General features: G+C 44.1%; 1 protein-coding gene across 6 annotated transcripts in view; it reads left to right on the forward strand.

Annotated features, from left to right (window-relative positions):
- Positions 1-24833, forward strand: part of LOC130605068 (alpha-actinin-1) — an 89828-nt gene that overhangs the window by 17743 nt on the left and 47252 nt on the right. For all 6 annotated transcript variants that reach the window (XM_057420215.1, XM_057420214.1, XM_057420218.1 and 3 more), the window contains exon 2: positions 24021-24135. In XM_057420215.1, the coding sequence (XP_057276198.1) occupies positions 24021-24135 (115 nt within the window). The remainder of the gene's footprint in view (positions 1-24020; positions 24136-24833) is intronic.

Consider the following 24833-nt stretch of genomic DNA (forward strand, 5'->3'; position numbering starts at 1 on the left):
CTACTTGAACTTCCAGAAATTACCCCAGGTTCCTTTAGTTAGAAGACTTGTGGTAGATGTCTTAAGGTGCTAGCAAGGTATTGGTTTCAGTAAGTACTGACAGATCTTGCATGGATATTGCTGGAATGAAGCTTTGGGGACTTCTGAAACAAGTGGCAATATATATATTCCTTGTCTGTTTTGTACTGGGATAATTTGCCTTCTGCGCAGTAACCAACATTATCTGTCATCTGAGTGCACCTTGCCTACTGAAACAAGTGGTAATAAATGTTCCCTGGCTGTTTCTGGCAGGGGTAATTTGACTTTTATGTGGTAACTAACACTGCTATCTGTCATCTGCATGCACCTTGCCTCACTTAGATCATTCCTTAGTAGAGAAAATGGATGACAAACATCATGGCAATGAGGACTTGTAGACTGCATGCAAACTGCATGCCCTGCTGTTTGGGTTTGTGTTTCTTGTCAGTGACGGGGCTTTGGGGTTGGGCTTTATGTTTGTTTGGGTTTCGGGTTGGTTTTGTTTTTTTTTTTCCCCCTAAGGTATTACGATGCAGGAGCTGGAATCTGCTAATTTTATTATTCCTATTGTACCCATAATGCATATATTGCAGTAGAAATGATTCAGGCATTCCTTAGGTAAAGAGTAAAATACCCTGAGATCAGAGATCTGAAAGAAAACACAACCCAGGGTACGTCAAAGCATGAACTCAACAGCCATGCATGCTACTGTTGTAACCACTAGGAACCACTTACCTGTTGTGATAAGTTGAATTGCAAATGTTTTGCTTAGCAACTGTTGTGAAGGAAAATTGTCAGGCAACACCAAATTGGGAATGGTGAGTATGGAGGGCATTGCTTAAGAGATGAGCTGTACTCTGATGTATTATCTGTGACTAAATGATTTGGCATTTTCTTACACAAACATGTAAGAATAGGAGCATTTATGAATATGCATTAGCACAAGTTCAATCTATTTCCCTAGGTTCACAAATGCTCTTGCTGGGTTTCTGTGTGTAGCAGTATCTCTAGGCAGCTTTCCAGGGCAAGGCAGGAGGGTCAAAGAGGTTGATGTGGTAGCAGCTTCTACAGCTAGTCCTTGAACAACCATGGTAACTCAAGAATAGTGGTTGGTTTATTCATTCTTCATCATGAAGCTAGTCCCTTGCCCATAAAATGAATCATGTACCTGAGAGGACTGTGACTGGTGCTGTGTTTGAGATTTCCCTCCTGTGAAACTGTGCCAAGGTTAAGTGTGGTGTAAGCACAGGTGTGAATGAGGTACTGGTGTGTCTGCTCTTAAGTACATAGGCAGAAAGGGCAAAATGATGAGTGACACTCTATGAAGAGGGCTAATTCAGTGGGTTTTGGGCCTAAAGTCTGAAATAAGAAGTTGATATAAATTAAATGACTGCTTTAAGCACTTACGTTAGGCAGTGTCAGCTTCCACACATCTCCCACCCTTGCTACTGTAACCTTAACAAAGGACTGTTGTAGGATAGGCATGCGACTAGCAAGTGGGTATCAGAATACAAATACTGTCAAGGTAAGAGCACTTTCATTAGGTGTTACTTATTCATGGGAGAAATAATTAAATGCAAAAGAAACCTACCTTGAACTGGTACATGAGATGTACCTCAGAATGTGCGGGAGCCTTTCTCTTGGGTTATCTGTAAGAGGGTGCTTGACTCATGTCTTAAGCACTTCTTTTTAGTTGATTATTAAATTCTGTGGAAAAAAAAGATTATTAGAAAGTAAGGGTCAGGGTACAGCTTAGTAGTGATATGCCCAGGCTACTTGCCCAGTCTTGGAGTGAAGATTTTGGTTTTCCCTGTATCCCACCACTGCAGTGAGAGTTTACAGTGCTTGCATTGCTCTTCCACACCAGGGCTTATCTGGAACTAGGGAACTGTCTCCTAATTACAACCTTTTTTCCTTGTCTGTCCCAAATACATAGCATGTGGCAGGTGGGAATCAGTGTTTTGCTAGGATGACAGTGTAGCTCAGGTGGAAGCTCTCCGAGACGAGAGCCTCCGTGTTTGAACCAGAAGGGCCTGGCAGGAAAGCCTTTTCAGAAAGGTGTTACCTCTTTCTGAAACTGTCTTCCACCTGAGTCTGAGACATTTCTGCAAGTCTTGTCGCTTGCAGTGGAAGAACAAGGGAGGACATCCCTCACTGCGGTGGGTTGCAGAAGCTCTGGTACGAGCACTGGTATCACTTGCTGTGCTTTGGACTTGCAGTTCTGTCATTCTGGCTGCCCTATATGGGTGTTGTGTTGTTCTTTAGCAGGAATCCTCTTTGTTATATGCCACATTAGCTCCCACAGAAAGGTAAAATCCCTACTACTTCATCCTCCCCTCAACTGAAATGACTTGTGTAAATCACTAGCCTTTCCCTAGGCAGAGACCTCATTTTATCCTTCATGTCAGGAGCTTCTCCAGCCTCCTTCTTCTGCTGAACCTATGGTGTTTCAGGCATGCCTGTAAAGAGGTGCATGTACAGATGTAGTGTTCTAGCTGTTGTACTCAATCCCTTCTGCTTTTCTTTTATAGCTGTGCTGATGAAAAAGGCCCTGGGGGATTCTCCACAGCTGCTGCAGAAGGCAGGTGCTGCTGGCAGATACTGGGGAAGCCTGTGCTGTTTTTACTGACTTGTTCTTCCTTGCAATAAATAGAGAAAAACTATTAAAAAAAAAAAAAAAGAAATGCTCTTTATATTCACCTGGTTTTCCAAAGGCTACACCGTTAGTGGAAAATAAATGGTGTCTCCTCTCTTTCTTTCAGCTCTGGTCTCTGTGCTTGCCTGTTAGCCCAGCACAGGGTGCCCTTCTCAAGGGGGGTGTCCGTCTTGGTCCCACTGCCCCAGTGGGGCAGTGCTGGGTGTTGGTCTGTTTGGAAGCTGGGGGGATGGCTGTGTTGCTGCCTTACCTGTCAATGAGAGGGCACTCTGCCTGGCTAGCAAGCCAGTCATGCCTGCACCCTGTGAATATATGGGCTTCCTCAGTGCAGCTTTGTCTCTGTCCACCGAGCCAGGAAACATGGCAGGTATATCTGCTAATACAAGAAATCAGCTGACTTGTGTCAGGAAGCAGGGGCAAGAGTTGGGAGACCAGCTCTGGTAACTAAGGCTGCTGAGCAGGCATCCTTCTGTGTGTGCTTCAGGGGGGCACTGAGTAACCACAGCTCACCCTCTGCTTGCTCAGAAACAGTGCTCTCTCATTTGTCTTATCACACCAGTAAATTACCTAGGGTCCTCAAAGGGGTTTTTCCAGGATTGGGAAAAATCACATGTAGCCTAAATTGAGGTACTAGTAAAGGACTTAAAAGGTTGTGGGATGATAGAAACCTGAAATGGTGCTCTGGTTCTGTGGGAACTCCTTTCCTATTGCTGGTCTTAGGGAGCATCTCTCATGAGTTAAGCTTCAGTCTGCCAGTACATTGCTTAGGGTCCATAGGCTTTTCCAAAATTGCCATAGAAATCTCAACTGTCTGGAATTTTGCCATGCTCCTGGGCTGAATAAATCCCGTTCCATGTGCTAAAGAGACTGTCCCTGGATAAAAAAACATTCTGCTGTGCCAGGGACCCAGGGTGGGGACTTCTGTGGTAGCTTGTGACCACTGCTGTAGAGCACCTCTGCATTCTTTTAATGGGTGCCCCCTATTTTGAAAACCATAAAGTGCACAGGTTTATTGGCCATTAATTTGTGTAGCAGAGTGCTTCATGCACCACAGAAAACAGGACGAGCCCATGTCCTGGGGAGTTTCAAGGTAAAATTAGTGGTTCCAGCTACCTGTGTACAAGTATAAAGCAATGGGTGTATTTGTACTTTGTTCTTCCCAACAGACTAGACCATAGATTGTTTCCTGTGGTCAGGAGCCACATCTGAGTGTTTCGAGAGCAACGTAAGCAAGTTGGGGACCTTGTAGTTAAAATAACATACATTTCAGGTGAGGTCAGAGCTTATGAGAAAATATTAAATAGAAAAGCTAAGAAGGAGATGGATTAGAGATATGCTTGTGTGCATACTCAGTTTAGGCAAATAATGTGATCACAGGTTTTTCAATGTTCTGTATTGTAGGGGGTGTTGAAGCACGGCTTTCTGAAGCAGCCCAGTTCTGTTATTCACCCAAAATTACAATACGTGTAAGACTTTCAAAACTTACAATACACAAGTTAAAAAGCACCCCATCCTTCAAATGGTTTCACTTCTGCATATGAGAGAAGGGCACCTCCCCATGCTACCCATAGAGCTGCTGTAGTCGGTGGTATTTTTCACTGGTAGTTAATATACAACTACAATGTCCACAGAAAGTCTAGATTTGAACAATTATCTCTGTACCTTGACAATGTCTTTTTTCAGGAGTGGCAAGGGAGGGGCAGGAAAGAGGAGATTTACTTTGTATTGCCTTGAAGAAGCTAAACAAACCAACTGTCAGCCACAGAGTATTGATTTGACCTTTACTTAAGTCAAACTCTACATAAAATCTGCTGTAGATGTATGGAGCAATTGCTGCATAATTATGTTCTGCTTTTTCCTACTGAACTGTAAAGCAGAAGTAAATGGAACATCTCTGATGATTTAAGGAGTTTGCTTACAGAAATACTCTCTTGTTGTGCAAGTGCAGGACCCCACTCTGCTCTGCATGCAGGCGTAGCACAGATCGCTGTTGCTGGTATTGTAATGTCCATAATTGTTCATCCTATTCATTCCTCACCTGTACCTGCAGTCTCATTTCTAGAGTATGGCTCTGCATTAAGCAGATGAGTTGGTGGGCAGTTCAGGGCTCTTTCCTGGTTCCAATACAACTGAATCCTTGAGGATTTATCACCAGTGACTTTTATTTGTCATTATGTTATTCACAGCTAAGCTTTATAAGTCAAAGTATGATTTCAGCTTATTGATCATCTTATTTTTCTCTCATCACTAATAATTATATCAGGTAGTATTTGTGCTTGTATGAAATATTGTGTAGCTCTCCCCACCACCAATCCCCTCTAGTTCTCTCCATGGTAGAAACTGGCCACTTTTTGCTTTCATTTTCCATTGTCTAGCTAAGTTTATATTCCAAAAGAGAACAACCCTCTTGCCTAATGACTATTTACCTTTGAGGGGTCAATGATGTTATGATAACAACAAAGTGGGAGAAAACAAGTCAGAAGTCAGACAATGAAGGAGAAAAGTGCAAATGGCATGCTCTTCTCTGGAGGTGTGGCAGGATGGGACAAGGCAAATAAGTTTGTTTTTTATTAGACACCAGTGAACACACACTGTGGAAGTGTAGGAAGCCGGACTTAATTAGTACTGCTGCTTACTGAATGGCTTGTTACCGAAGAATAAATAGGTTAATATTTCACTTTGGGGTTAAGGCACTGATTTTCAAGGAAAGCCGAAACCAACCAGGAATTGAATACAACAGTACATAAGAAGGGGCACACCACCGTTATCTTGCATCTTTCACGGATGGCACATTGCCTGTTACATTACTAGTGATTTGCTTGATCAGCTGATGTTTAGCGGTGCTAGGAGGCTAAGGCACCTTCCTGGAAATAAAGCCCTACTGATTACCAAGGTAGCTGTGGGCTTTGGTAGCCCAGGAAAAGGAAGGGAGGATGGAGACAAAGCCCCAGTGATGTTTGAACTTGATGCCATTTTGATGGTTAGCCATGATCACTTAAAGCTTTCATTAGGAAGATGGTGTTGACTTAATGCTTGTGACAGGTGCGGTCAGTTCAGCTGTACTATGGCAGCCAACCCATTTGAGTGTGATGGTGGTAATGAAGGTGGAGCCCTTTGTCTGGAGGGGCTGTACTCCTACAGTGTTGTCCTCAGCTGCCCTTTGTCATGAGATCTGTATGGCCTTGATTTCCATTACTCTGCCTGGGAAGTGAGGCCTGTGATGGGATACTCATATCAAAATGCCACCTGGCATGGAAGGCTAGTGGATTGCTCTTGGCACCACAATTAAACTAATTTTGTGTTGATCAGGTCTGGTACAGTTTTTGACAGTGAAGTGCATACATGTCATACATGATGTGGGAATTCAGTTTCTGTGTTGAGTCTGCCACATATCTCTTCAGAAGATAAAGAATTTGAACATGATATACTTCAAGGATTGAGAAACTTTTCTGGGGCTTATATCTGGTTTGAAAGAAGACTTTGGACCTAGAGGTGGAGCAGCTGTAGCTCAGGCACGTGTTTCTCCTTGCTGCACCTCTTAGTGGACTAGCAATGTTCAGCATTAGGGCAGGGTAGAATTGTCTTTAAAACTGTGGCTGAGTTTTTTTTTTTTTGAGACGATCCTCTTGTTAAGGATGGAAAAACAGCTTTTGGGAACATTGTTACCCAGTGTGTAATTATGCTGCTGCTTATGTGCTTATGCTGCACTGAATGGTGTGCAATTAGTCCTGTGTACTGCAATGTTCAACAACCCATCGCATGTCAGCTTGCCTTTAATTCTTTTGCTCTTATGGCTAAAGTTTGAGCCCAAGAATCCTTACATAAATTTAGATGTAGCCATGGCACAATGCTGAAATGTGATGCTGTGTACTGTTGTAGGCAGCGTCTACTACCATGCGACACACAACTTCTGAAGTGTATCTTGCATGGCATCTTTCCCTTTGTCAGCTTGGAAGAACCTGGGCAAATGGATGGCACTGCATTAATCCAGTAGCATTTATGTAGCGCCAGAGCAACAAGCAGTGCTTTCATGCAATGATTTCAACTGCAAAATTCCCTTCATGCCCAGGTGAATGGGCAGAGGAGCTGTGAGGGCTCCTGGCACAGTAGCTAGAAAGCCAGCTCTCACTCACACTTCAGGAACACGTGTTTCCTGGGGTGGTCGCTGTGCGTGGAGGGCTACTGAGGTCTCTGTTGAATTCAGACAAGGGGGATAGAGATGAATAGCGGCACACAGGCCCTTTAAGAACGAGTTGGCAAAAAAAGAGCTCAGTATTTAAATTTAGTGCAGACGAAGAGGGAAAAAAATTCCCCGCAGCATCTGGTTTATATTACTGCTCTCTGCTTCAGTAGAGGGTGTGTTTACAGTGAAGCTCTTCAGTGTGTAGCAAGGGGAGTGCTCAAGCTGTTCATTTCTGGGGGACTCTGAGCTCAGGGTATGCCTTGCAGCTACCCCCATGTTCTCCCTTTGGCCTCTTTAACTAATCCTGTCTTGGCTGTTGAACCAGATGTGCTAGGAGGGTTACTCTGTTGGGCCCGAGGTGTCTGAGTGCAGCACTTCATCTTCCAGGGCTATCCAAAGCGTGCTGTCCTGGCTGCTTTCCATTTTGCTCAGCCTAGAAAAGGAGGCAAGTAGTCCCCTGATTATCAGTTTATGCAGACATATGACCGGTGGCTACCTACAAAGGCTATAAAACTGTTGATGCATCTGTGTCCTGGCTGCTCTAATGCTTTGAACAGAGCTGGTCACTTCTGACTTGTTCTAAACGCAAGGTTGAAGCTCAGTGTGGGAGGTGGAAAGAGCAGAAGGATGACTGAGTTTTAGTTGTGGTAGAACTTCTCTGTGTGTGTGTTTTGTCTTATTAAAGTGTGGTTTGTGGTCTCTGAGGAGTTTCTTCAGAGCCAAGCACCAAAAGGAAACCTGAACATAGTAGTATTAGTGGAGCAAGCTACTTGTCAGAAAGTAGTAGACCTTTGCACAAGTCTGTGGTAACCCATGCAAATACTCCCTTCCACCAGTACTTTGTGAATCCTGTAGTGTATCTCCTTGAGGATTGACTGTACCTTCAGTCACATATTGCTGTAAAAGTTCAGTTGGTGGACTCTGCAGCGAGCTCCTGTGTTCTGTTTGGCAGGCAGGGAGGTTAAAAATTCTCCTGAGTTCAGTAATAATACAATTGTATTGCAAGCTTTCTTCATGTTCAGGGATAAAATACAATTTTTTAGACATAGAGCTATGAAAAAATTATTCCTAGCCTGCAGGGCTGGTGATTGTTTCAGTGTCTGCTATTTGAAACTTCTGGGAGTGGATGCCATATGCTTCCAGGCAGAAGGAAGAGGAATGGAAAATTCTGGATTTATGTTCATGTATAATACAGATTTTTCATATGGCCACTCTCTCCAGCTACTGCTGGACCAAAGCCTGTTGCCACCACTGCCAGACTGAGATTAAAGTTCACAACACAAATAAGCTCTTCCCTAGCTGTTTTTGCAGTTTCCCTCATCCAGAAAACCCCACAGAATTCATCCCTACTTCCCCTTTTTTTCTCCCTGTCCCAGAACAAGTCAGAAACAATTCTCATCTTGCAATTTTCATCATCCCTTCTCTTTAGACAGCAGCAAAGGCAAATAATCATTAATCTTTGCCTGATCCCATTCAGATCAGTTTCCCTCAACTACTAGTCATCCTTTAGAACTGAGTACATCTCCCTACAGATGAATTAAAAGTTAAACCCTACCCTTGCCTCTCTGCCATCCTCTTCCAACCAACCACGGTCTATTGAATTTCTGTACTGAACAACTCTTCTCAGGGACTGCCCTCCTAGGGACAGCTTGCTAGCGGGGGGAGAAAACACCTTTTCTACACTTGGGAACTGCAGGGTTGATGGCAAAACTGACAGCATGGTATGTATGCCTTGTTCTCTTGGTGATGCTTTGGGGAGCACTGGTACTAAGGGGGATGTTCAGCAATTACTGCAAAGGGCCAGTCCTTCTCAAACTCTTAGAAAAGTTCTCTGGCTAAAAATGCGTATACTCTTAGCTGTAGTATTAGTGGGTTTCTTTATTGAAAAGTGTGTTTTCCAAGGGGAAAAAGCAATACTGGGGTGATCTTGGTTTTGCTTTTTTGTGTGTTGTTTTTTGGTGGTGGTTGTTTGGGTTTTTTATTATCATTATTATTATTTGGTGTTTGTTTAACAAAAAGTGCCAGATACTGGAAATCCAGAGATCCCAATATTTTGGCCAATTTATTTTCCCTTGTGCAAAATATGTTTGGGTATGCTCCTGTAGTTCAGTTGTATCTGTGGTGAGGTTTCCAAAGGGAATGGCATCTACCAGGATTTGCACCTGTCAGATTCCTGTGAAGTACTATTCTACTTGGTAGCTTATTGTGGTAGATGCTTTTACATAAGTTCCTGCACAGAAGAAGAAAGTGGGAGCATGAGGTATCTGAGCTACTGTTGCTGAAAGACATCCCAGCTCCGCTGCTGAAGAAAAATCCTGCAACCCTTGACAAAGTACTTCTTGTATATGCTCTTGCTGAAAACAGGCCCTTTTTTAGAGAGCAGAAAAAAAGATGGCTGATTCACCCTATTCAATACCTCAAATTGTAAAAGCTATCCTGAAACTTGCTCACTTTTCTAAAAACAGTGAAATTGCAACTATTGGTTGGACACACTCTTCAGTAAGAACATAGTTGGGAGTGCGGTTAGGGTTGAAATGGAGCTACAGAAAGAAAGGGAAAATCCTAATGACTTTAAAGTAGAAATGTCTAAAAAAATTTAACTTTGTTTCTGGTGGGATTTTACTGTTATTCCATCTTCTCTCTTTCCCAAAATAATATTTGCATTAATGCATTGCATCTTGGGACATCTGGCATGACAAATGAGAAGTGTCCCAATGCTCTTTCTTCCAGCATAATCTGCTAAAAAAAGGGGGAGGGGGGATGTCTAGCTCTTTTTATTCAAAGTAGCTAAGACACCATTAACCCAGAGGTGTACTCATTTTACTTTACGAAAATACATGATTTTTCACCTTGAATCTGTCTTCTAGTCCTCTGCCCAGCTGAAAGCTCCTGCTTAGATAGGGAAAACACTGGGGTATTTTTTCTCTCATCCCTTAACTGGGAGTGCTGAGCTTTGGAAACACTACTAACATTTTTATAACCACTGTGATGCCTCCTCCTCTGGCCCGCTGAAGAATGCACCTTTTGTACCAATGGCCTTTCCTATAAATGGAAAGGCTCTGGGTATGTGCAGAGTACAGTGAAAAAAACCCAACCCTAGTGCTGGCACTCACCCTCCCATTTACATCATCCATCCTCTCTTGTGGTGAGGTCTGTGACCTCATCTCCTAGAAATAAGCAAAAGCAGGAATGTGAACGTGTCTGTGGGTAGGGCTTAAATAACATTCTGTCCTCAGCCACTGGAGCTGCTACAGCTCCTGCCTTCAGATTATTCATATGCTTGCCGCACATGCCAAGTTAATTCCCCAGCCAGATACAGTAGCATGGTGTTACGAATCCAGGTTACATCTGGGCTTGTCACATCTTTTCAGAGAGGTAGAGTGTGACCTTCACAGAAGGTGGTCCTGGGCTGGTCCCCAAGTCCTCCTCGCCAGTCAGTGGGGATATCTGTTTGCAGAGGGCATCGATGCTGGACTTGCTTCCCTGACACTCTCTCGTGCTCTGTTTCTCTGAGAACATTGTTTGAAGCCTCCAGCTCTTTGAGGTGGAAAACTAGAAACAGCAAACATTTCCTGATAGGCTGAACTGGTTGGTAGTTGTGTTTTCCTTCCAGTTCTTTCTGCAGTGTTTCCCCTTATGTTCCCATAGGCTTTCCTGTCATCAGGATGGTGAAAATCTTGCTGCTAGGTTTAAAAAGAGATCAAATTTTTCCCATTAGTATCTGGAAAAGTGTTCTCTGTGTGTGCTTTTAAATAACCCAGCAGCTCCTTACGGCTCCTTTGGACTTGGTTGGAGTCACCAGACATCTTCTGTTGTTCTGCCACTATCCCCTGCAGTGCAGAGTCTGATCCCAACCTCCTGCAGTCAGTGGGAACATTCTCCTTGGTAATCTTTGGGTCAAGTCCAGAAAGTTTTCTGACTGTGTTTCCCAGGCTTTACCTAGAACAGCTATTCTAACAGGCTCAATCTCCTCCCAAAGTATTGCAGTTCCTTGGTACACGTGTCTTTAACCCTCACTTCCTTTTTCCTTTTCATAAAAGTTTTGGAAAATTAAAGTGTAAAACCATAGCACAATCTTTTTAAATGACAAATGATACTAACAGACACTCGCTCAGGGCTACCATGCTACCTAGAACTGAAACTGTCTTTGCTAATGGTTCAAGTTGAATAAAAGATCAAAGGAAGAAAAAACCCACAAGCTTGAATGTTTCCCTTTCCTTTTTAATCCTTGATAATCAGTCCCACATCTGACTTCTTTTAGGGTTTCTTAGTTTGGTAGACTGCATAAACAGTTTCAAGACAAATAATTAAGGTAAAACCATGTAAATATATGAGGGTTTGGTAATAAGATCAAGAAAGTCTTTAAAGGCTGCATCCCCTTAAAGTTAACTTGCATTCTGCTTAGATTACCAGTCTGGAGTCTTGGTGGCCATGGGCAGGGTAAAGCAGCATGAATTTGGAGCACAGGCAGTAAACTGGGGAAGCAGAGAAGTGTGCTGTCCTCAGCCAGGTGTTGGGTGAGCCAGCATTGCCTCCATCTCTCTTAATGCAGTTGTTTTGCTGGAGTGCCTGAAACACTGAACCACAGCAGTCTGGAACAAAGCTCCTGCTGTAATTACCCCTTATTGTAATTTTTAATCTTCAACTGCATTTTTTTCCCTTGCTTTAAGGTCTCCATCATGCTCTGAATACATGCTGGCAAGACCTGACCTCCTCTGCTTCTTTGCTCCACTGCAGTACTGAGCCTCAGTTCCTACACTTGCTGTGTACTAATCTCTACTAATGCCCTGCACCTCTGGTATGGCTCCTACATCGGATAACCCTTGCCAGGCTGTTTTTTCCTGCCAGTGCTGTTTCTGGTACCTTGGCTCAGGTACTCAGACACCTCTACTGTGGTTTTCATTGTGCTGTCCAGGTATACCCGCAGACTTGGCACAGATCCGTCAAAGCACACCTTCAGGACCAGTCATGGCTATGTATGCTGCATAAAGATATGAGATCCCATCACTTGCAGGGCATGTGGTGGTAAGGTGGGGTTAAACTTGCAGTGGCATGCAGATGCCTTAGGGCCCATGAGGATGCTCACTAATTAGACCACTCCTTGGGCTGTGATGTGCACTGAGAAACAGCTTGCTACATAGTGCAAGTATAGATAGTTTGAATGCTCTTTCATCCTAGCCCTGAGATGACACATTCATGCCTCTGCAAAGAATATGTCTTAAGATCCCAGAAAAGACCACCCTCATAATCGCACCACCCACAGTAGCTTTAGCACTTTTGGTATACAATTAAAAATAAGTCACAATAAATACCTTTCCCCACAACCACAGGACACACAGACACTGGGATATATATATATATCTCTCTCTCTATATATATATATATCTATCTGAATTTGTATTGCTCTTGGATGTTTCATGTGCTGGATATTTAAACTGTAAGTGAAAACTATTGAACCTATAGCTGTGCAAATGTGTCTGCCCACCTAGAAGTTGCAGCCTGGGAGGAGAGATGCTTGTGGTCAGTTCCCAGTAATTCACTGAGGACCTGATCATCCTGACACTGCTTCTCTGTGCACTGCTGGAGGCCTGCACGTTCAATGGGACATGTAGTGGACACACTGGTAAGCTTGTGCCAAAGTAGGGACCTACTTCATGCATGAGAAAGTGCAGATCTCAGCACCATCCCAATTATCTGTGTTGGCTTCACAGAGGTGACAGCAGTAAAAAGTGACTACAACTGCTGCTCTGTGTGTGTAAATGAAAGGAATACATCTTGGGGGCAGAGAAGCGGCTCTACCTTTTCATTGTCTCACTGTTGGTCTGCATTGCAGGGGTAGGGGTGGAGGTGGAAGGTGAGAAGGGGCACCATGGTGGTCCCTGTTCAGTGTTCTCAAGGCTCAGTTCCATATTTTGCCTTCTAGAAGACGTTTACTGCTCATGTGGGTTAGCAGTGGGACTTTTTTGCAGTGCCTTTATGTAAACATTCAATATCTTGCCTACACCCAGCTCAGTTCAATCCTTTCACCCAGCAATAGATGTGACATTCCCTGCTCTGATCTGACATTTCGCTTCCCTTTAGAATGGCTGATGGATCTCCTATTCAGCTCCCACACGGGCTCTTAATTATCTTATGTCTGAAAAGCAGTTTTTTTCTCTGACTTCCATGAAGCAATCCAATCACACTCACCCAAAGAGCTGCAGCGATAATTTTTGTCACCCATCACTTACAAACATGCCCATCAGTTCATATCTCTCCAGTAGCATCCCTTTCTTCACTTTGTTAAATATAAGGTACCTGCCTTTGTGTTCAAGGCTATATTTTGCCTCTCCCATTTTTATCCCTCTGCAGTGCGACGTCAGCTCTGGCCTCTACCAGCCCCTGATGCCAACTGGCTGTTTGTTATGTTTTCAAACAAATGTTTTCTTGCTCTTGTTTGTGCTGCCTCTCTTGCTTAGGAGTAATCTGTTGTAGACTACCACAGTTCTGTTGTTTTACCTCCAATTAGGCTGCCAGCACCAAATGCATGGATCAAGCTACAGCAAACTGCATCATGGCACCGCAATGTAGCTTTTGGGAACAAGGTGAGGGCACCAAACACTGGAGAGTGCAAGGGGATTGTTCCTGTGGTCTTGCATAGGAGGCTGCTGTTCAGAAGCAGCTGTGTAGCTTGTGGGGATTGTGAACTGTTTGTTGCTTGTTGCTTTGTTTGGGCAGGGCCAGTCTTTCTTTGAATTAAATCCTTCTTCAGTTTACTATGATCTTGGTAATGAATGTGACAACAGGTAGGTTGTGGGTGTGCTGAGACCACTGCCAAGCACCCTGACTAACCCTGCCTTGTTCTGGAATGCAGTGTCTCCACTCTCACTTCTTGAGTCTCATATTGAAAGTGCTTCAGAGCACAGAGCAGCTTTTCACCCTGTGTAGTCCCTAATACAATAAGATCCCTACCTGTCTTCAGGGGCCCGTATTTCTTTGGTAGTACACATGCATCACAGTAATCTTGTTCCAGGAGCTGTTCTCCTACTTTTGGAAAATCCAGTATCAAATGAATGATCTTAATAATTGCAGGCCTTGTTTACAAAGTGAATCTCTGGAACTAGGAGTGATGCATTTCACAGCTGCAAATAAGATTGAGAGCTCTGAGCACTGACAACATATGGAGTCAGGGACAGCGATAATGGCCAAGGGGACAAATGTATTCAAAAGTCTTATTTTCTTCCTGTAAATTATAGCTAAGAGCTTGTGTCACCAGTGATGGGAGTAAAGGCCAAATGTGTAGCACATCCATGCCATGTAGCCTTCAGAAACTGTTGGATACAGGTACCTTTGTTCTTTGCTGAGGGCTTCATGCCAAACACTGCTTTGGAGTCCCTTTCTCACTTGAAATGCATCTATAAGTTCTTTTAGCCAGGACACTTGCCAACATCCTTTAGAAAACCAGGTTATTTCAAGTTTTTTCTGCCTTCTAGTCCTGCAGCCTGAAAAGCCCAGAGCAATGCTCTGTGCTGAATTTGTAGCATCATACAGAGCAGTGGGCAAATATATTAGGTTGTCTCAATTACCCAGCCTGTTTACTTACCTCTGTATTTAGAAAGCTTTGATAAATTAAGCTGTAACTTCCTCTTCCTCCCTTCCCCTTCATCAGCAAAGTAAACAGCCGAAGAGCCACAGAAAAAAGCAACACCTGTGAATCCTCCCAGGAAGCTGAAGGAAGCAGCCCCTTAGGACAGCATTATTCAAGATGGACACAAAAGCTCCTGGTAGTCCCAAATGTCTCTGAACCTATACAGCAAAAGGGCTTTCAGCCAGATCAGCTCCTGTGCTGCTGGCTGTGTGGTCTTAGGATAGACTGATAGCCCCTGTCCCCTGTTGTCGTCAACCCCCCCGCCCCTTGAGAGCAGAAGCACGAGACACATCTTCAGCAGAGAGGTTGTGTTAATGCCTGCCTGTGGAGCAGTGTGAATCTGCTGGAGGGGTGGCACTTCCCTGACCTGGTTTGGGTTGAAAGATGTCCTGTTCTCTCAGACAAGCTAAGGCTGGAGCAGATCCATGTGTCCTGATCCATATTGCAGTTCCAGGTCTTCACTGTCTTCCCCTCCAACCTTTTCCTGGGACATAGTGAGTGACACCTTACCATGAAATCAGTACTGGTCTAGATAAAACCTCTGAGAATTTGACTGGGTGGCGAGATGGAGCGTACAGGCCTGCCATCAGGGGTGTAAGGGTGCTCATGAAGATTTTTGTCCTGGTGTCCTGGCCCAATCCTGCACGGAGCAGTTCAACCTCCATGAATCAAACCACTTTCAGTGGTTTGTTGCACTTTACAGTCCATAAATACTTGCATTCTAGTGCTCAGCAAAATGATTTCTTCCAGTATATCTTCAAATACTATAAAGCATTTGGGAAGCTCAGCATATAAAGTGCAGACACAAGGTCTGTTTAATTTTTGCTATGAGAGAGCTTGAAGTAAGTTGATATTTATGAGCTGATTTCATAGGATAGAGAAGAGCATAATGAAGAGTCTCACTAGTCTGAGCTGCACAATGAGCTCTAAAAGACTATACTTCTAGCTGGTTGATCTACTTTTACAGGGTTTTTCTGCATGCTTTTTGCATGTCTGAAGACTTCTTGATAGTTCCTAGCTATTAGTGCTCCCTGGTAACTAGGATAAAGAGAGCTTGCACTTTGCTGATCTGAAATGCCAGTTGACTCATTGATTTTATAGTCAATAGCTTTCAAATGCCAGAGGCAGATTCTTCCTTAAGTGGTGCAGCTCTGTAGCAGAAATGGAGTTAAAGGCTCCAGAGGCACAAATGTAAATAACAAATATTTGCCATGTGTTGGACAGGAAGTATGCTGGATTGAGATTTCTGCCCTCACCGCTTTAGCCCGTTGTTAGCTAATAAAAGAGATTGTTTTGACTCCAGAGCAGATATTACCACACCGGTGGTCCTGTCTTCCAGGAGAGGAAAACTAAAAAGTGTGCAAGACACTGAGAACTGTGTTCTACTGAACAAAAATCAAAACTCCTACACTGAATTTAGCTGTGATTCTTGCAAGTGATGTGCTGATTCACTGCCATCATCCAAAAGGATGCACTGATTGTTAGGAGGATTTATTTTCCTATGCAGCAGTTTCTAATTCCTCTAGACAAGGAGGCTTTGGAAGTGAACTCCACATTCCCACTGGAATCCAGCCTGGATTATGCTGTTACAAGTAGGGCTGGGGCTGTTACTGCTATGGTGTTGTTCTTATCCTCAACTGCTGAGATGGATCATGGGAAGTGGTTAAGAAGCAGTGAGTGAGCTCTGTGTTTCCAGGTTTCAGGAGCTGTGCTTTGGAGTTGTGAAATGCAAGTAAACTTAGAATTTTCCTTTTTACCCTCAGTAATTCCTTACACAGACAACAAATGGTTCTTTAGGTAGATGCTGGTAACATGTAGTACGGTGTAATGATACCTCCCATTTTCAGGCTGCAGTGCTTCAGAAGCAGTGTGGGCTATATTTTGTCTTTCAGCCACACTTGGAACTCAACAGCTGCAATTAAACCAGAACAAGACATTAACACTGATGCTAGTGGTGCTAAACTCCTTTTTTTGCAGCTGGTTCAATAGTGCTGTAAGTGTTTGTAACGATTCCTTCTGAATATCTGTTTAACTCCTTGGCCTTTCTAAGAGAATTGGACAACTCCATTAGAAAGCACAACTTTTCATTCTGCAGCACTGGTCTTGTTGACCATCACACCTGCAAATCTTTAGAGGCCAGCTTCTGACAGTGTAACTCTTGAACATAAACCAAATTCTTTGAACCACCCCCATTTCCTGGAGAATGGGCTTGAAGAGTGAATGCTGAAATGCTTTTCTTCTTTCCAAAATTGTTAGGTGGCTTCAACTGCAAAGCAATGTGCAGTGGAGGTATTTCAGGTTAGAAGATGAATTTGGAGGTTATGGCAAATGGTGGCTGATCTCTTAATTCAAGTCAAACAAAAGGTACTTCGGGTGGCTCCCTGGACTTGTGATGAGGACTGAGTAGAGGAACTCTAATCCCTAGAGCTCCTCTGTGGGGAAAGGACAGCTGTTTGTGGGGATTTTGGGGTGTCCTAGCAGACATCCAAGTACACCAAGGAGTAAACCAAGAGGTGTAGTATACAGAAGTGAGGGCTGTAGGGCTGCACTTCCCCCATCACGGCTGAAAACCACTAATATGTATGTGTATAAAGCTTCTGTCACTTGCAGCCTGTGGGCACAGGAACTATTCCTTGGGCCAGGGGACCATATTTTGGCTTATCTCATCACAATTGCACTTCATGAAGGGCCCTTTCAGCACCCAGCTTTCTTTCACTAGGCTTGGTGTAATCTGTCTTGTCCAGCCATGGCCTTTCTTGTGCCAAGATGTTGACAGGATCCAGGATTACTTTGTAATTACTCCCTAATAAACTGAGAACATCCTTGTCAGCTTCTAGCACAGCCTTGGGCAGGAAAAGAAACTGCAGCCAAGCCTGTCTTTTGAGTCTGTGTTGAGTGTGGTGATGGTGATGAGCAGCCTCCCAGGAGACCCCTGCAATTCTTCCGAGTGTTTTAAGTTGTGAAAGGAAAATTTTGAGAACGGGTGCCACAGAAACTGTCACCAGGAGGGGAAAAATCACATGAAACCTTGGGGTTTAATGCTGGTAATGAATTAGTGCTGAGTGCAGGGAAACTTTGACTGCATGGTTGAGACTTGTTTCATGGCTTTCACTCCAAAACCTTCTGATTAATAAACTAATGATGGCCTAGGCTGTTCAAGGAGCAAGAGAGGTTTGTGGTGGCTGTGGGTTAGCATCCTCCTTATTTGATACAGTATATTCAGTTCCCAGACTACCAAGGTGGAAAGGATCCCACTTTGGGGCAGCTGGAACTGCTTTATTAGTAATTCTGTTGCTTGAAAAAAGCCATGTGTGCAGCAGTTTTCTGCCTGCTCTTAATAAACTATTGGTTATTAGCTGAGTGCCTCAGTCGTTGTTCCAGATAATTTCATTTAAATAAAATCCCCTGCAGCATGGAATCGGCTGTAGAGCTTGTCGCAAGAATTAGCGGGACTCTCAGCAGTCTTGTAATGTATGGCGATGCAGCAAGGAGGCGCTGCAGGGAGTTTGCTGTCGGGCCATGCAGGGAGCGCAGCCTGGCCGTGCACTCAAAGGCCCAGGTGCACTCCTCGAACACACAGCTAGCAGGAGAGCAGCACTTGCAGCTGGGTAAACTGATTTTGTTTTCCAGCTGTGCATGATGTATTGTTTGACTATCCTGCTTTCTTTTCTGGTGGCTGGAAAGGGAGTCTTCCTGTCAGTTCTCCTACAACACTAGAAGAAAGCCTGGGCTAGCACCTATAGCTTTCAGCCTGTTCAAGACCTCACTTTACAGAGCACATGTGCCAACAGCATAAAACTATGCTACTGGTCTGGGATTTGTGTGCTAGCAGTACCATCCCCTTCTTAACAGGAGCCGGACCTTTGTGGATACATCTGAACAGCAGAGCTGTGTTGAAATACTTGCTCAAAATTAATCTTTCACACAAGCAAGGAGAGTGCCTTGGTTGCTGTGGACACTGCCTCCCTTTGAGTGCAGTGGTGGTGTTTTGAAGAGGCTGTGCTTCAGTGAATTCTTTGGTTGCTTAAGCGCAAACCTTTCTGCTGTCCGAAAGGAGGCAAGCAGCACTGCAGACTCAGTTACAGCTTCTTCAGGGCTGTTACACAAATATACCAGTCTTTTGGCTGTGTCAGGAAGTTTATACTCACCCATGGAAAGCAGGGCTGCATGGAAGAGTGATTTAGCAAGGAGGTAAGAGCATCTGTAAAGGTCAGATAAAGCTGAAATGTCACTGTCTCAGCCACAAAGAGATAAAATTGCCCCCCCCCCTTTATTTTTAATATCTGTCATTTGTGTGGTTGTGGTAGCTTTGACATTTACATTGCTAAAATTGCTCAGCAGCTAAAGTGTGTTATGACTGTTTTCTTGAGGCAAAGAGCTCTCTATACTGACCCTGAGTGGTGTCATGGCATTGCTGCTTTCCAGGCAGAAGCATTCTTTGAACTTAAAAATGTCGATGTACTATCTTGCTTCCCCCGGTTTCAGGAGCATTGCCTGAGCCACTTTGGTACTAGCAGAAAGGTACTGAATTTGGAAAGGACAGTGTGAAGAGGAAGAGTTATTGGCTTTCCGGAACAAAAGCAAAAGTTTGGGAAGCTCAAAGAATACCAGAGAGTACCTGTGTGCCCATGTGTAACACAGGGAGAACCAAACGTAGGTTTGCAGTTGGGAGGACTGGAAGATAGCTGGAAAGAGCTAGCTGAAGATCATATCTATTTAGAGCTTCAGCTACAGGGCCTCCAACAGTCACCTGGCTGTTATTTGTAGTTAACTCATGTCTGGGCAAAGGTTAATAAAGTGAACTCTGAAGAAGCAGGGGCTCCCTGTGTCATGACAGTGAAAGGGGTGTGCATGCTTGTTAAAATAGGTATGCACGTAGGCTTGTAGAAGTTACCCCAGCAGTGAACCTGCCACATGCTGAGGCCACAGAACAGTTAATCATATTTACTTGCTTTTAGTAATGTTTGTTACTCTTTTTATCTGACAGGTTATATTGTGGTAGAATATGAAGGTCTACTGTTTGTACAGCAGCAGCACACAAATAGCAAGTGCTCATCTCAGTGCCAGGGTTCTTGCTGATGAAGCTGGGATTAATAAAAGGAAGCTACGAATCACAGCAGGGGGTGCTGAGAGCAATGATGAGAAAGGTGTGCCTGTACACACAAATGCACACACACTCCTGCATTGTTGTCCTTCATTGTGAGCACTGAACAAGAGGCGGACCTGCAGGAGTGTCCTGCCAACCTGTTGAGTCCAAAAATGAAATTAAGACTACAGTATATGGAAAGGTACAAGGGCAAAGAAACACTGCTCCGTTTGCACCTGTTGTGAAGTTGCCATAGAAAATATATGGTGTGAGACTCGTGTGAAGAAAATCCAGTTGATGGTATGATTTTGTGCTGTTATTTAACAGTAAGTAGTTTTCCAGCTCTGTGAAATTTCCATAAGCCTCAAGATTAACAGAGCATTTGTTTCCTCCTCTTTGGGACAGGGAGTTAGAGGTAAGCAGGGGAGTAATCTCTAGGCTTCTGTGTCTGCAGGCAGCAAGGAGCACATCTGCTGCCTCAGAGGAGTGGGTTGAGCTCATCGCTGAGGAGACAGTGCTTCCCACCTGGCAGTGCATTTGTGCCCTCTGCATTGGGGTGCACCTTACCCTCACCCCAGCAAATACAGGTGATTTGTTTTGGGTTTGTTTTTATTTCGACCGCTCCAGGGCCGGGCCTGCACGAGAAAGCTGGCAGCCCTCTACTGCCGAAAGCTTGTTTGCTGGTGACAGGCAGCACAGCACCCTGAGCCAACTGCCATTGCTAGCAGTGACTCGGGGTGTGGGGAGGAGCAGCTGTGCTGCCCAGAAGGTGGATGGGGGCGAGTGGGTGGTTTCAGTAGGTTTCCTAGAATAACAAAAGGGATCCTGTGCAGATGCTGAAGGCAAGGCAGTAAAAATGGTTCTAAACAAGACTGCCAGCATTGCAAGGCCCAGCGGACAGCAAAAATTTCAGCTCCCCCTTCTTCTGTTGATCCCCCCAACTTTTCTGTTGCACTTCTCCAGCATTCTCCTGTCTGCCTGTCAAATCTTCTGATTCAGCACTTTGAAGTAAGAAGATGGTTTACTCCTGTGCAGTGTATGCAGCTTAATGCAACATAAATCTATTTTCTGATCATTACGTTTTGATGGATGTTGTTTTGGATTGGTCTGTGAAGCATATAGCTTGTGAATCCCACTGCAGTTATTAAAAGCATTTATAATCCTGCTCCTTTGCAAAATGGCCTAATGTGTCCACACTGGGTTGCTAGGTGTTGCTGTCCCCATATGCTGTTGTGCTACTTAAGGTATTATGCTTATTGGACTTTATGTAGGACCTGAAGGGTGCCTTGAGAAAATATCTGCACACTGGGGAGTTGTCTAGTGGGAGCAACATGTGCTCTATGACTTAGCCTTTCATGGTCTTGAAGGAGGAGTCCTTGAGGAATCTTATCCTTGAGGAGCTGAGGTATCAGCTCTGCCACTGGTGGTTAGTGGCAGTGTTTTGCAGAGTTGTCTCACTTCAGCATGTCTGGGGCTGTCATGTGGTAAAGATGGCTCCAGCAGAGAAGTTGGAATGCTGGCTCTGGGACTTACTTTTCCGTCAAGTCCCAGGTGACTCTTGCAGCAATAAGAACCTGACTGATCTGGTTGTTCTGCCAGGCTTTATAATAATGCAAAGTTTAGAAGTTTGTGGTTAGCTTTTGATTTCACCTGTGTTTCTTAGAAGTGTAGACCCAGTTGCCCACTTCAACCCTCAAAATGTGCAAAGAGATGCCAAGTTGAGCTATATCAGCATTATTGATGATTTAAAGCAGAACTTCCTGATCTGTTTTGGGCTGATAGAAAGTAAAACTGAAATGGCTTCAAAGAAGTTATACAAGAAATAAAAGTGCAGCCCCTTAGCTTTTTTCTCAATTCAATGTAGATTTTGTAATGTCACTCAGGGCCTGTCACTAGCTCTAGATATCCTGCTTTTTCTGCTTTCCAAATATGACAGGTTCATGGGCATTCACCACCTTCCTGACATAACTTGTTCTCATGCTTTGATGTGTGCTGATGTAGCATTTGAAAGCGTCTCTGCTCTCATGTGGTCCTCTGGAGGAGTGAAGGAGCCTGGCTGCAGAAAGAAGCCAAATGAACCTTTTCTCACATAATACAGAAGAGGCAGTGGAATGAAGAGAAGGATGTACTTCAGGATACAGGACCCAGTTTCCAATAAAACTGCTCTTTTTTGGAGGGAAAAAAAAAACAAACAATGCACAATCAAAAAGCCACACCACTTTTATTTCTCAGGGGAATAACAATAAAAAGCAATAAATGGTGCTTAATGACTTACTGGTTTTTTTAAAGCATCCAAATCTGGAAGGAAACTGGGCCATCTTGAAAAAAGAGATCCCAGACTTTCACAATACATGTATCCGTCCAAAGAGCCATTGCCATGAAAGTGTTTACAGCTGCACTGTTATTCTGCTCCGTCCCACAGCCCCAGCGGAGAGCGGGGCCAGAGCACAGCAGTGAGAAGCTCAGCAGCTGTTGAGCAGTGCTTTTTCCAATGAAGGATTCTGCTACGCTATTTGTAGTCACGTAAGCACAAATGCGAGCAGGTTAATGGAAGCAGCCTAGCTTCCAGAAAAATAAGAAAAAGCCCTGGTGCTCTTTGCCCTTTGGAATGATCTCTCTTTTGGAATCCTGTGCATGGTGTAAGCAGTGGTGAAGCATTTCTAAATGTCTGGCATGCCATCCCTCAGTATCAGCTGAGTCCTTTGTGCTGTGGTTTTCTAACAGCCCAAGATGGCATGGGTGCTGTGGTTTACTCCACCCTCCTGCTTAGCCCATGTATGCCAAATTCTCTTTTGCAGAGGCTTGTTAGACACTGCTGAACTGCCTCCATGCACTGCTGAGCAGAAGACTAACCTTACCCAGAGAAAGTAAACAGTTCTTTGCTGGGTCAGTGAGTTGAATTGGCTCTGGGAGCATATCTGGGAGAGGAAAAAAGACCTCCTTTTCTTGTGGTAGCACTGAGCTTTTGAAGCTGCTCATTACTTGAGTAACCTCACCCTTCTACTGAAGAGTGATTGAGGGGTTATCAGTTTGTACAAAGAAAAGGATTCACTTGGTATCCTGTTCAAACATTGTGAAACACATTCATTAGCACTTGGACAAACCTGTCTGCCTTAAAAGAGCTATCTGCTACCATCTACCCTTCAACCAGTACTTTTGTGTCAAACAGCTTCTGTGTCTCCAGGTTGGACTCTGATTCACCTATTTAAAACCATGCCAAGCTGTGCCATTTGCTTCTTGTATTTTGGCTGTCATGTGGTAGCATTTATTTTTCTCTTTCATACCTGTTCATGTGGTATTCCTTCAAGACAATCCCTACTATCACATCTCTTGGATGAGATGGTCCCTTCCCTGTCAGTGCCCCACATGACCATGGTTCATAACATGAGCTGATGGATTGCAACCACAAAAAATGTGTCTTGTCATCAGTTGTGGTGAAATTAATTTCTCTCATATGAGAGATCCTCTTATCCTGACCACTTGAGGTCAGAGGGCGTTTCCAGAAAGTTTTGTTTAGCCTAAATGCCTCTGGCTGCATTGTAGTTTGGGCATCAGTCCCTCCTGCACTTCAAACTCATGTTATTATTGTGGTGGTGGTGCATAATATCACTAATTACAGAGTGGCTGTGATTTCTGTCATTGAGGTGGTTGCCATGATTTTTCTGCCAGAGGCTCTCGAACAGTAGGAGTTTGGGACTGCACTAGAGTGTAGTATTGCTAAGTAATGGTTTACTTACATGCTTTCTAGGACCTGGACTTCTGCTAAGATGGGTGATAGCACTGTTATCCAGAAAACATGAGCTCCTCTACATGGTGGGCACAGTCACAAAGGGAAAGGAGGTCTGCTTAGAAGTGAGTCAGTGAGAACAGAGGCTGCAGGACAGACCCTATTGGGATGTAGTTTACGTGACTGAAGAGCTCGGTGCTCTGTCTCTCTGTGTCTAAGGGCTGCAGTGTTTGCTGGGGATGAAGTAGACAGAGACAGCTGGTCATAGAAGAACGGTCCTTTTCTGTTCAAGTACCTGTCTAGAGATGAGTTCTGAAATGCTGTTTTCCTTTCTCCTTCATATAATGTTAAAATGCGTCATCTAGCACCACTGGAGTCCCTAGCAATCTGAGCACTTAGCATGCCTTAAAATCAGGTTCAAGGTATTCTAAACAAAACACAAAATGTAGGGAGTTCTCCAGAAAATCAGACATGCTGGAGCCATGAAGTGACTGTGTCTCTCAGACTCCATCTGTCACAGGAACACCCTGCAACTTCTTGGGATATTTAGGTACTAACACTTGTGCCCCACAAGGGCAAGGGCTGGAAAGATGATAACTGAACAAGCATTTGAATCTGTGTCATGGCGCCTAGCAGCACTGCTTTGGTTGTGAACTGTTGTTTGGCTTCTGGGAAGATTACTGACTGCTTTTTTTTTTTTTTCCTCTCTTTCCTGTGTTTCAGACATTTACAGCATGGTGTAATTCTCACCTCCGCAAGGCTGGGACGCAGATTGAGAACATAGAGGAAGATTTCAGGGATGGTCTTAAACTCATGTTGCTTCTGGAAGTCATTTCAGGTGAGAGAGGTTCTGTGTGGTGCTCTCAAGTGTCCTGAGCATCCCCATTCTGAAATCTGTCCTCCCTCTTTCCCGCAGAATGGGGACAGCAAGAGCTGTAATGCTGCAGGTTTTGGTGGAATATAAAAAACAGCTGCTTCCTAATTCAGAACAAATTTCTCCCTAACGAATATCTTGTCTCCAGCAGTGACCCTTAGTGTGCTTTTGGAATGTACTCCAAGCCTCATGGGCTGTGCCGGCTGCCCACGGCATTCCTGTTCCTGCCTCTTGCCTTTCCTCTGCCCGTCAGGAATGCACAGCCTCCTGTGAAGGCTCAGGCAACGGCTCTTACTGCTTGGCAGGGCTGACAAAGCAACTCCGGGAAGTGTGGGAATGTTGCACTGGCAAATCATACCAAAGCCACATGACAGTGGGAACAGGATAGAAGTTATTGGAAGAGGAGAGTCAAACCAGTAAATCTTCTGTGTCATTCATTTCAGCTGTGACTCAAGTTTTCCTATTCTAGTTTCTGAGCTCATTGCTCAAGCCTTCAGGGGAAAAAAAAAAAACAAAGAAAAGCACAAAACCCAGTCTATAATAAAAACAGGGGCATGAATAAGTTAGGTCACATTTGTTTTCACTTCCTATCACTAGTCCCACTACTTGATAGCTACAGGCATTATTTCATATAAGCAGTAATCCTTACTGATGTGCCAATA

This window comes from Pezoporus wallicus, unplaced genomic scaffold (assembly GCF_028554395.1).
Source record: "Pezoporus wallicus isolate ANWC-B61680 ecotype Strahan unplaced genomic scaffold, APGP_CSIRO_Pwel_v1 contig_5418, whole genome shotgun sequence".
NCBI lineage: Eukaryota > Metazoa > Chordata > Aves > Psittaciformes > Psittacidae > Pezoporus > Pezoporus wallicus.